The sequence below is a fragment of the Moschus berezovskii genome, chromosome 21 (genome assembly GCF_049115385.1).
Source record: "Moschus berezovskii isolate FMDL1 chromosome 21, NW_MosBer_1.0, whole genome shotgun sequence".
Taxonomy (NCBI): Eukaryota; Metazoa; Chordata; class Mammalia; order Artiodactyla; family Moschidae; genus Moschus; species Moschus berezovskii.
Window position 1 is genome coordinate 62,283,162 of NC_142480.1, and position 13,157 is coordinate 62,296,318.

Here is a 13,157-nt window from a genome sequence, read left to right on the forward strand (position 1 = left end):
GCCACCAAGTCAGGCGGCAGAAATGGGCAGGCGAACAAATCCTTTCCTTTCAGTGCGAGTTTACTCCCCAACATAGGAATCGGCTGGAAAATGAGTGTGAAATATTGTCCAAAGGAACAACAGGCTAGACCCCACAAGGCCACGTGTGCGGGCGGGTGGCGGGACCTGAAAGGCAGGGTCCACCGCGCCCTTCCTCGCTGCGTCTGAGCCCTCCTCGCTGGGCTGCTGGGGCCGCTGCCCAGAGGAGGGGTGTCCGCAGGTGGAGACGGATGCCTGCCGTCACAGGCCATCCCTGCCCTCGGGCTAGTCCCAGCTCTGAAGGACGCTCTGCGCTGTCAACACAAACCCTGTGGATCTGACGGTTCCCAGGTACCCAGGTCGTAACTGCGAGGGACAAAATCTCCTTGTTGGTGCAGAAACCTCTGAGCCGGGAGTGAAGGCCAATTACCCAGGTCAAACTTCTGATTCAACCTAAGATGAGGCTTTTATTTTAGTAAACTAATTTCACTAGCAGGGAACATAACGGTACCTGAAAATACCTTCTGAACAAAACATCTTTTCCCCAGGGGAGGGAGCATGAATTATAAATCAGGAATTTGACAAATGAATGGCAGGCACACTGAAATTCTGTGTATGTGATTAATCACTTTGAAAAGTGAGATTATCTTTTTACAGTAAACATAAACATTTTTTTTTAACAACAGAGAAGGCTGGAGTCAGGATACCAATAACAATAGAACCCGGTTGTATGGAGCTGGAGTAAGCGACAGAAAATAAAAATAAAACCCTCCTCACAATAATAACCAAGCCAGCCATTCAGGAGTTGCCCGTTCAATACTGTTCTTGTTTTCCCAACCCCAGCTGGTGCCCCGCTGCCCTCACATTCCTTCCGAGATCAGGTGAGGATTAAGAGGTAGGAAAAGGCAGAAACTTGTCTGCACATCTTCAACACACACATAAACACACTTAGATTTTACTGTTTCCTAAAGGAACTGGCTGTTTAACTCAATTGTTCTGTAAATGTGATTTCCTAATTGTTTCTAAAATGACTGTCTTTACGTTCAAAATGTATTTTTAAAAACTATCTGGTTATTTTTCTGTCCCTTACGCAGACTCCTTGGTACCTGGATTTTATCTGTGTTAGTGTCCTTTCCCCAGCTCTTAAGGTTGCAAAAATGTTTGTTCCTAAGCTTGGGGTGGGTCCCCCATGGGAGGTTATCTCCTTGAGGACATCTATATATTATCTGCATCAACATTCTAAATGCCCAGCACATATCGTACACCTGTTTTCATTTATGGCTCCAGTCTCAGGGCTGTCTTACCTCTGAGTTGTCAACACCACCACATCCCCGCCTGCTCAGATGAAGGGCAGGAAGGACCGGGAAGCAGAGGAAGGCACAGTGCTGGGGATTCTCCTCATACTTAGAAGGCAACGCCAGGTCCAGGGCGGGAGTGTCATCTCCAGTCTCACTAGGCAGCAACTCTAGACAAAGCATTTCTTCAGCTTCTCCCCAGCTGGGACAGATGGGGCTGGGGGGAGGGCGGGGCAAGAAGGAACACTCTCCCCCTTTCCAAACTTCACTGACAGACTGGAAAAAAGCAATCACCATTTCCTTTATTTCTCAGAGAAAAAAAACCACAGCCTCTTCCCTGCCGTCCCTAGGGGGCATCAGAACCCAGCACATGGGAGCTGTCTCCAGCACTCACAGTGGATGGAGGGCTTGGTCTTTGCACAGAGGCTGCCTCTAATCCGTCTGCAACAGACTGCTTTCGACTAAGTCCAAATCTCCCCCAAAGTACAATATTTACACCAGCCTTGGGGGTTCAGCAAGGGTAGGAATTTATATTCACGTGTCTCTAGAACCAAACAGATACTCTAAAAAAGTTTCCTCTTTGAGTGTTTTAAAAACAGCTTTACTGAGGTATAATTTATCTACCAAAAAAACCCAGTCATTGTAAGCTTTTACAGTCCTGGAGCTCAGTAAACTCACACAGGGGTCCAGCCATCCCCACGAGGCAGGTCGGAGCCTCTCCACCCCTCCGCACTCGCAGCGCTTCCGAAGCTCTTCATTCCCAGTGGTGCTCAGCCTCTGATTCCACCCCCAGCCCTTCACGGCTTTCTGTCTCCACAGTTTTGCCTTTTCCAGAAATCACCCATTAATGGAACTGTACGACGTGGAGTCTCTCATGTCTGGCTTTTTTTCACGTAACCTGATGTTTTTGAGATTCACTCATGTTATGACATTATCGTTGGGCAGGAACCCATTGTGCCACGTTTTATTTATCTGCTCATCTGCTGATGGACATTTGGATTGCTTCCAGTGGGGCTTTTATTTGCTGTGGGGTGGAGGGGGGATGGTATCGTGAATAATACTCCTATGAGCAATCCCATATGAGTCTTGTGGGGGCATGTTTTCGTTTCTCTTGGGCAGATACTGGGGTAAATCCTGGAACTGCTGAGTCACGCGTCTGAGTATACATTTTTTCGAAGTGCCAAAGAAGTGTTAAAGTATAGCCATGTTGCAACCTAATCTTAGAGTTGCAAGAAGACAGAATAAAGCACAAAGTGTTGCAAAGCCAAGTGGTAGAGACAAGTGTAGAGACGCCTGACTGCATCCAAGACTCCGATCCTTATAACCCACCACCTCGTCTAACTCTTATTCTTTTCAGGGCAACTATCCTCGATGGCACCAACAAATCTGAAATTTTAACTCATTTATCTGATGCTATCACAAAACAGGGTTGTTCAAAATCAGGGAATTTTTTCAGACAACAGAAATATCTTCTTTTTCAAGGGCTTACAAATTAGCCATTTCATAGAAATCTTGTACATGTGTGTTCCAAAATCCACTTCCTTCCAAAATAGCAGAACTTTGGTCTTAATGTCTAAGGTTATTACTCCAGAAACACACCACCTTATACAGAGTGATGTCCTCAAGGAAGTGCTGGCCATCTGAATTGTGCTGGCTTAACTTTTGACCGCCATGCTGCCTGGCCCCTTTATCCAGAGACAAACAGCCCAGCCACCTGTTCCCACATGATTTTGCCCTGTGTCCATCACGGTCCTGGACGTCAGATTCTAGAATCAGCTCGCTCTGAGTGAGGACTAAGAGGTCTACTCCAGGTAACGTTCTTGAAATTCATATTCTGGACTTGACTTTGTAGTCTGGGCTACTCAGGAGAGACATTTGGGGGCAGGTCTCAGTTCCAGTTTGGAAAGCAAAGGGTGACACATAAAAAGGATTTATGTTCTACAAATCTGTCTGTCCAGCAGCAAAACAAAAGGCTATAAAACTTTCTTCCCACTGGACCAAGTGGAAGCACTTACTTGGTCATGAGAGGTATAACAAAAATCATACTTTAAGACAACAGTGTGACAAGGAAATATCTAGGCAAAAATCAAAGTTTCGGGGACATGCTTATGAGAAGAATTAAAGGGGTAAAGCAGTGGTTTCCAATTTGGCCACACACTGAAATTACCTGGCAGTCTTTAGAAAAGCACTGATGCTTGAATCCCACCCTTAAACGTTCTGAACTGGGATGGAGTGCAACCTGGGCATCAGGATTCCTTAAAAGCCCCCGGATGACTCTTATGTATAGCAAAGTGTGGGAACCCCTGGGGTAAAAGCCATCTTGGCTTATAAGCCAAGCAAAAGCACATGGAAGTGAAAGGTTCTACTATCACTCTGGTAACGCAAACATCCTGAATAGGTTCCACTGCCTATCCAAATTATAGCCTCCACACCTGGGTGCATAACAGCTTATGTAATCCTAATGCCACCTACCTCTCCAGCATTTTTTGCCAAACAGGCCCCAGGACGCCCCAGCTCGTTGCCTCTGCTGCTGCCGTCCTGTCCTGAAATGCCTTTCTTCACCCTCTGCTCTCTGAGAGTTTCCAGAAACCCCCCAAGGTCCATCTCCAAAGCCACCTCTTCTCAGAAGCCTGTCTGATCTTTCTTAATCAGATATCTGACTCTTTTTCATGCCCATGGCATGTGCCTTTTCTTTCCCTGTGGCACTCTGCAAAGTTCGCTCAGCACTTCTGGCATTTATTTATTTACCATCTTCCTTCCTTTTCTGCTTCCTTTGGACTCTTTCTTTTTTAAGGTTTGAGTAGAAACTTGGCTCTTTTTAAAGTTTATTTTGCATTCTTTATAGTTTTAGGTGTACATATAGTGATGCATAGTTTTTATGGTTCACTTTTTTTTTGGCCATACCACGTGGCTTGTGGGATCTGAATTCCATGACCAGGGATCCCCTGTATTCCTAACCCCTGGACCACCATGGAAGTCCCCACAATTTTTAAAGGTTATATACTCCATTTGTCGTTATTATAAAATGTCAGCTATGCCCCATGTTGTACATTTTACCCCTGCAGCTTATTTTGCAGGTAATAGTTTGTACCTCCTAATCTCCTATCCCTATACTCCCCACCCCTTCCCCTCCCCTGCTGGTAACCACTCGTCTGTTCTCTGCATCTGTGGGACTCTTCTTATAGGGGTGAGGGGAGCAGGTGACGGGGCTGGACCTAACCTCCTTCCTAAGTCTGAGGAGGAGAAATACAGAATTGAGTCGCTACTGGTCATACCTGATCCAAAGCCAGCTGCAGGGGCACTCATCACAAGCAAGGTTGCGGCCCAGACCATTGCAGTCATGGGAGAGGAAGGCAGTCAAAGGAACACAGCTCTCGTGAAAAGAAGTTGGGCTCTCACATGCTCCAGCTAGAGAGACAGCCTCCCAGCAATGGTAGGAAGAAATCCAAGGCTGGAAGCTCAGCCTCCTCAGAGCTACCAGGGCTACTGACGATCAGCAGGCTCACCACTGCCGTCCCTTGACAAATAAAGTACTAAGAGCAGGGAAGGCCTGAAGCTTCGCTGAGCCTGTAAGCGGCCCAAACACCTGAGAGACGACACGCATCTGTAAGAAGACCCCACTGGGGCTCAGGCTTTACACAAGTTTCAGATAATAAGAAATACATCATAAATATTTTTGCAAATAAAAATCACACTTTAATTTTCAGCTATACTTGAGTGCATAGTACTTTTAGTTAACACACAACTGATATGTAATCACATCAGGTAATAATTCCTAATAAAAATTAATTGAGTTCCCTTGCTAGCTCTCCCCCTATCTATATCACTTGCTCAACCTGGGGGAAAAAAGTGTATCCTCAAGGAGAAGGAAAACTTGCAGGTATCAATATGCTAAAGAAAAGATGCTTTCCATCACCAGAGTTTCCAGAAAAACCTACTTGGAGGAAAAGGAAAAACAGTTGTGCTAAAATTCATTTAAAATTTTACTACAACCAACAATAACCATCACCTCAAACTGGCAGAGCCTCGGCTTGCTATGCTGGTGACCTGGGCTGAGCACAGAGGCAGCCTCAGTGGATTCACCAGGAGAAAGATGTTTTTCTAAAGAATCAGGGTTTCCAGCGGGGAGGACAGTGTACTTTTCAGGGATGGAATGAAGTGCTGCCCCCTCTCTTTGACTATATCAGATGATGGAATTTTAAGAATTTAAGACTGACCAAGAGTGGGTCTGAGAAAAGCAGGAAGGCTGTAAGGAAACCCTTATGTGGTAACTTTATCCATCGGGGCACATAAATCAGCAGAGACAACCTTTCTCATGACCTTCCCACCTCCTGCTTTCCTAAATTATTTCCCCAAATTCTCTTTAGACGGAGTTAACTCATTAATGGATGTCTCCTTTTATTTAGAAACATTAGCTTAAAGTCAGGCCAGAATTATATTTAAAGGGGAGCCTGTGAAGAGACGCGCATGTGCAAAGGAACACCCAGTGTGAATTCGGGAGGGAAACTGCCCGTGTGTGCGCAGTGATCGAAGCATCCACCTTCATTCCTCAAGCGGTGAATGGCCTCGAATGAGGCTAAAACCCTTATCGCAAAGCGCATCTCTGCAGAAGGCAAAAGTTCCATCAGTAGCGCAAATCCTCTGAGCTGATCAATAGAAACAATTCTGCGAATCAAGATTCCTTTGTAACAAAATGAACTGTTCATACGCCTCCAAATTTCTGGCGTTCCAACACATCTGAAAAGGTGGAATGGCTTTTATGCAGTGGACCACAGCATCCCGAGGGAGACAAGGGGCCAGGGACGATGGTTTCATGGAGAGGCGAGCCGTTCAGCCCCCTCTCGGTGCTTTTGGTCCCCACTGTGTCCCTGTCTGCTGCTTTGCCGGCCACAGGCAGACAACCGACCCCGGGCGGGTCAGGACCCAGGCGCGAGGACGGAGAATCCTGACTGCAGGAGACACCCTGCGAGGAGGCGGCCCCCACGCAGGGTGCCCCCACCGCGGGCACTGCTGCTTCTTTTTAACGAAAAAACTTTAAAGGCAGCATGCGAGGCGGCGGGACAGCATCAGCTGCTGCAGCATGGAACACTTACCCCTCTAGCTGCTCCTCCCCTAGGATCTGGCGCAGGTTCTTCAGGAAGGACAAGGAGACCAAGGCGTGGGAGTGGCGGATCTTCACGTAGCCCGTCACCACCTCGATGAGCCCCATGAAGTTTTCCAGTTCCGAAGCGATGTTGTCTGTGGTAGGGGGACAGGGTCACTGCACACCTTGTCTCAAGGGGGACACACATGGCTTCTCGCGGGCCCGTGTGGACAGCACTTCAGTGCAGGTCTTGTTTCCCTGGTGCCCCTGAGACAAGAGGCCTCCCAGGATCCCTGCCCTTGGTCAAAAATGCGTTTCCCTAAGCTGGCTTTCAACTCCCAACGCCTGGGATGGGCCCCCGAGTTTCTAGAAGGCTGAGGACTGCAGCTCCCAGGCTGATTAACAGCATGTAAAATCGTAAACACCAGACTGCCAATTAGCTAAGGCGGACACATCCAGGGAACATCTCTAATATGCTCTGTCAACAGCACTGCCTCCACAGTAGAAGGGCATGACTAAACAAACAATGTTTTCTCGGTCTCACTAGGAACTGCTTCTGCTGCATTCTTAGTTCCTAAGATACAGGGATCTATATTTAAAGACTCCATCTTACTAAGACTGCAAGAAAATGCACCAAAATACTCACAATGGCTGCTGGCAGGTAATTTTCAATAATTCACCTCTGCGCTTCCAAATGCTCTATAATGCACATGTGCGATTCTCACAGGTGGAAAAGAGTGGGGAGCACCACTGCTAACACACGCGCAAAAGTGACAAGATGCATGGACACTGGGTTTCCTTTGCTATTACAGCCTTTTTCTCATAGTAAATAAAAAGCATAAACTTCAGTTCAACTTATGCCAAAATTACAAGGCATACTATAATGAACTGGGTGTGGTTCAACCAATGGAATTGTACTGTGTATGACCTGTGAAGGCTTAGTTAATGAAAGGTTCTGTTTTGCTTTCAACTGATAAACATCAAAGAATAAGGGTACGGCCCTATGTTTCTGTACAGTGTGACGGTTTTCCAAGAGAAATGGAGAAATTCGAGTTGTAAAGACTAGCAGTTGCCTACAGTTGATGTTTCAAGGAAAAGATTCTGAATTAAACATTTGGTAGGACACACGCCTTTCAGTCAAGGCTGAGGAGGGGCCTGTCCAATAAGATGTCTAACCAATTGCCTGCAGTGCACATGAAGTGGAAGCCACACTGCGTGATCACACACAAATATGTACCAATTCCTCCTCAAACTATATAGTAAACCATACTTCCTGATTCATGGGTTAAAGTTTTTAAAAAATATTTTGAGGATGCATGTGTGCATGCTCAGTCGTTCAGTCATTTCCAACTTTGCGACTCCATGGACTGTAGCTCACTAGGCTCCTCTGCCCATGGGATTTCCCAGGCAAGAATCTTGGAGTGGGTTATCATTTCCTTCTCCTATTTTGAGGACAGAAATATGAAAATAAAAGAAGGGTTAGGCACTTAAGGCTTTCTTGATGGCTCAGACAGTAAAGAATCTGCCTGCAATGCAGGAGACCTGGGTTCGATCCCTGGATTGGGAAGATCCCCTGAAGAAGGGAATGGCAACCCACTCCAGTATTCTTGCCTGGAGAATTCAACAGACTGAAGAGCTGGTGAGCTACAGTCCATGGGGTCACAAGGAGTTGGACACAACTGAGCGACTAACACTTTTAGGCACTTAAAGGGTACGTTCTAGGAAATGAAGACATCTGCTTGAGAAATTAGGAAATCTAGTAAGAGCAAAAAGAATAAAACTTCAGAATACCGTGAAAGTAATAAAATCCTAGCTGTGTGGAAATAAAGTCATCTCTGTTGTGAAGGGGTGACAAGCTGTTGTGAAAATCAAGGGCTATCCAAAATTCAAAAAAACTAAGCAGAAAGCTTGATGCTGTCATCTCTAAATCCTAAGAATAGCACTCACTCATCGTACAAACAGTATCAATATTAAGGGAAAGTAAATGCACACAATGCTGTGTGCTGTGCTGAGCCGCTCAGTCCTGTCCGACTCTGGGTGACCCCATGGACTGTAGCCCGCCAGGCTCTTCTGTCCGTGGGATTCTCCAGGCCAGAATACTGGAGTGGGTTGCCATGCCCTTCTCCAGGGGATCTTCCCAATCCAGGGATGGAACCCAGGTCTCCCGCAATGCAGGCGGATTCTTTACCATCTGAACCACCAGGGAAGCCCCTCAAACCATATAATTTTTTTTTTTTTAAGAAATTAGAAAAAACGTCCCTTTCAACCTCAACACCTTCTTACTGTATTTCTCCTAGCTTACGAAACTATCAGTGCCTTCATCAAGTGGTTCCAGTGGCAGAGAATTTAAGGCACTATTACTAGAAGCCTTTGTCAATTACAGATCAGAACTGAAAATATCACCAAATACGTCAACCGGAAACGCTTCACACATGCAATTGCCCGGAACACCATCTACTGGAAATAGTGGGGAATCCTACAGAGGGTGGTGAGACTGAAGCTTCAAATGCATGCTGACATACACATACTTGTATCTCTCTTGGTTCTCAGAAATAAATTTGGAGATTGGCCAGTTTGGGACTGAATAAAACTTTAAACTGATATCATTAACCGTTCCCTTGCTCAGTCTCTTCCATATATCCAAGTAACCAAGAACTCTGTGGACTTAAAGCCCTGAGGCCTTGGCTCTGGCTGCAGACTGCTGAGTCACACCTCTGATCCATCCATCTCTCCTGGGGTTTGCATGTGTTGAGACACGAATATCCTGCATAAGATGTTACTTAAGAGAGATGAGGGATGACCCTGTGCAGAAATAAAATGCTGTGCCCATGGCTAAAATGCCGACTGCCTTTCAATCTCTTGCTCTCTCTTTTTTTAATCTCTGAGGGAAGCTCAAAGGAGGGGCGCTGAGCATGTGGCTTACGCACCATGCTGTTCTTCTAGGTCCATAGTTTAGTTGTGAGTCACGAACAAGTGGGAAATGCTCAACAAAAGAAAACCAAGAGGGCTGGTCCTTTCTTCCAGGAAGCGGGGTACTTACTGCCGCGTCGGATGTTGATGAGCAGATTGCCTCTGAAGACGGTGCAGCCTTGGAGCATCTGAGCAGAAGTGACAGAGTCGATGGTCTTCGTCTTCTTCTCTTCCTCACACACTTTGGGACACGGGCCTTCACAAGGGGCGCAGTGCATGCTGTTGGAGATAAAACGTCCCCAACACACTGAGAGCTGCGTCTGTCTTCCTGCGTTACAAAAATTCCTAAAAGATATGCTTTTACTCCAGGTGTCTTTATAGTCCACATTACAGAAAGCAACTGGCAGAAGCATTCGAGTGGTCGTACTGTTTCTCATTCCCAAGCCGACCCAGGGTAAGCCACTCAAATGGCAATCCAAAGGAGAAACTGCCTACAAAGGAAAAGCGTGCCACCTGTTTCCAGACAAAACACATGATAGACCCTTGAGGCATGTGTGTATCGTAGGCTGGGGCTGGTGAGCCAGCTGGTCCCACGTGAGAAACAGCCTTGCAGAAGGGAGACACCAGGGGGTCCCAAGAAGAACAGAGCTGCTCTCTGAGGTTGTGGGCCCTGCTGGCGTACCCCAGAGGAGCCGCTGGGAGAGTGGACGGGGACGCCGAAGGGACAGCAGCATCCCTGCCACTGACCGGAAGCAAACTCCTGCAGCCAGCGGCCCAGTGGGGGATTCCAGAAGGCATGTGCTGTAGCACAGATCCATTATTTTCTTGCTAAAGCACAACTGAAATAATTTCTTGACAGCGTTTGGCAGAAACTTGTAAATTGATCCAAATGTTTTTGCAGCATACACAATAAAAACAGGAACTTCCATTGCTTTGTAATGAGCTCCTATTTCACATGCAATCTTGAACATAACACAAACCCACGAACAGCCAGGGACTAGCGAGCGACCTTGGTACTTTTCCTTATTTAGGGAATAACAGACAAAACACTAATCCAACTCTCTGAACTGCAGGAAGCTGGGTCAATTTCCAAACAAAATAAATGACACAACATTATGGGACGTGTGTGTCATAGGATGGTGAACTGGAGAGCCACTAAATTTACATGATTATTCTTGAATGATCTTTCAAAGTTCATGAAGATAAGTGAGAAACATCCTAGAAAGCAGTATAAGTTAAAGTTCTTAGCATTAAGTACCACCCTCCATCACTGAACTTTACTGCATATCTAAGGCAAAGATGAAGAGCTTTGTTTAGAAGCTTATAGATAAATACAGTTTCTCTACTGTTTTCTTATCTCACATCAGGAGAACAGGAGGAAAGGTTTCCTTCCAGAGGAAAGGGGCTGACCACAGCAATGGAGGCTCCCCTTTCTCTGACATCACAACACTTCCACCTCTAGAGTCTGCAGCAGCTTTTCCTCAGCATTTCTTGTTGGTCTTTTATTGCTTCTAACTTACCTATATACCATATAATGCCCTACCTCCCTTTTTAAAAACTTGGTGTGAAATAATTGCAGACACACAGAAAATTACAAAAGTAGTACAGAGGGGCTCTGTGTACCCTTCACCCAGTTCCCCCCAATGGCTCCGTCCTGAATCCTGACAACGCAACATCAAGCCCAGGAAACACACAGGCACAATACACTCCCACGCCACCTCATCACCGGAGTAATCACTGCAACGAGCCGGCCCTTCCCCACCAACACCTCCTGTGTGCTGCCCGTTTGGTCGTCCTGCCCTCACGCCTCTAATTCGGGGCCGCCACTCACCTGTTCTCCATCTCGGTAATGATATTATTTTCAGAATCTTATATAAACACAATCATCTGGTTGTGACCTTGAGACTGGTTTTGTTTTTATTTCACACAGCATAATGTCCTTGAGATCCCTCCATGTTGTGTGCGTTTGAATAGTTTGTTTCTTTTTATTGCTGCCTGATATTCCACGGTGTGATGGATCATGGTTTGCTTGGTCATTTACCTATTGTGGAGCATCTGTGCCATTTCCAGGCTTTGGTTGTTAAAGCTGCTACCGATGGCTCTGTATGTATTTTTGTGGGAACTTAAGTTTTCATTTCTCTGGAATAAATGTTCAGGAGGGTAACTTCTGGGTTGTAGGTTAAGGTGTGTTTCGTTCCCCTGACATTTTATTCAAATAGCAATTTCTGAACCAAACACCTTTCTTAAAATGTCTAGGAATCAGCCAGTACTTTAAAAAATGTTTTTCTAAGGAAGTGCTCTGACTACATGTTTATAGTTTAAGCTTCCTCAAGTCCATTCTGGTACAGAGATGGTATAAACAGTATTAAAAAATAAATATTTTAAATAAGTGTCAAATAGGCCTTAAAGGCTGAGGCGGGGCGGGGGGGGGGGGGTTATTATTAGCTTTTGATGGTGTTTTATTTTAGTGAAAAAGGTAGATCTGTAGCTTTGAACTGACTGCAAGCACGAGTAGGAAACATAAGAGCTTAATTCTTCAAAGAAGGACTTACTGTGGGAGAAACGGTCACAGCGCACAGCGCCCCCATGTCACCCACGACTCTGGCAGCTGCAAATGACTGGATGCCTCCAGCATCAAAAGAAACACACCGGCAGGGCGAAGAAGTCACGAGCCCCTGGGCCACGCACCAGCTGCCCCATCTCAGCCCCCAGCCCAGGCAGGAACTGTGACGGTGGCAATTTAGTAGCTAAAGTCCGGGACAGTGGCGATTTAGTGGCTAAAGTTGTGTCCGAGTCCTGTGAGTCAGGGCAGGAACTGTGGTGCAGCCTAAACTGGGTTCCAGGCACTGCCCAGGGACTGGAAAAGCCTTTTTAAATTCTAGGGCTGCCAATAAAATGTGAGCAAAATGTGGCAGGCTTGTTTTGGGTGGAATATGTATACTCCACAGTTCACCAGTATCCTTGGCACATTTACCATTTTAAAATATTTAGAGCAATTTTTACTATTATAGTTGTTACAGCAATGATGACAGGCAGCGTGTTCTACATTTAATATTATGAAATAACGTGAGCGTTATCTCTGATTTGAAGTTAAGCCTATGGAAGGAGCAACATCTCCAAATATTACACTGGAAACAGATGCCCCTTTACCAAGACTTGCTTGATGAGGTCTGCAGAAACAGAAGGCAGCAAACAGAAGGGAAATTTCACATTACACTCAAAATGAAGACTTCCTTTTCCAGCGGTATTTTATATTTGTAGAATAGCTTTATTTTTTAAAAACCTGAAATGGAAGGCTCCTCTGGTGTAGTCATGAAGCAGGCAGTTTTAGTCCATTCCATGAGAAGGACTCCTTCAGAGTGCTCTGCTCTGCTCCAGAGGCAGGACCAGCAACCCTAGGTCTCAAGCCTTATCTTGCTGGCAGGGTTATAGTCCTACATTTGTAAGAACGCTGGCATTGCTTTTTCAAAAACTTAAAACCAATAACAGCTTCACAGAAGTCCAGTTGGCACGCACGAGAGGGATGCTGTTTGCTGTCAGGAACTTCTTTGCTTCCACAGCTTAATGTCCAGGAAGGAAAATGAGACACAGAGAAAACAGGGAGGGTGAAGGCTGTGTGTGTAGCAATGGGACGGTGCTAAGAGGTGTCTGTGTGTGTAGCAATGTGATGGTGTGTGTGTGTGCAGGAATGTGATGGGTGCGTGTGTATGTGTGTGTGTGTAGCCAGGGATGGAGCACACTGCTTGCTCAGAGTGGACGACAGAAGCCAATGCTAAGAGCCTATGCCTGCTCACTGCCTCACAGGTGCTGGTGGGGTCACTCCTTCTTCCCTCCCACACTTCCAAAGCCTT

At 46.1% G+C, this 13,157-nt stretch overlaps 1 protein-coding gene across 2 annotated transcripts in view; it reads right to left on the minus strand.

The window, feature by feature from the left end:
• Positions 1-13,157, minus strand: part of IGF1R (insulin like growth factor 1 receptor) — a 311,619-nt gene that overhangs the window by 52,037 nt on the left and 246,425 nt on the right. For both annotated transcript variants that reach the window (XM_055417719.2, XM_055417720.2), the window contains 2 exons: positions 9,437-9,585; positions 6,407-6,551 (listed from right to left, as the gene is read on the minus strand). In XM_055417719.2, coding sequence (XP_055273694.1) covers positions 6,407-6,551; positions 9,437-9,585 — 294 coding nt within the window. The remainder of the gene's footprint in view (positions 1-6,406; positions 6,552-9,436; positions 9,586-13,157) is intronic.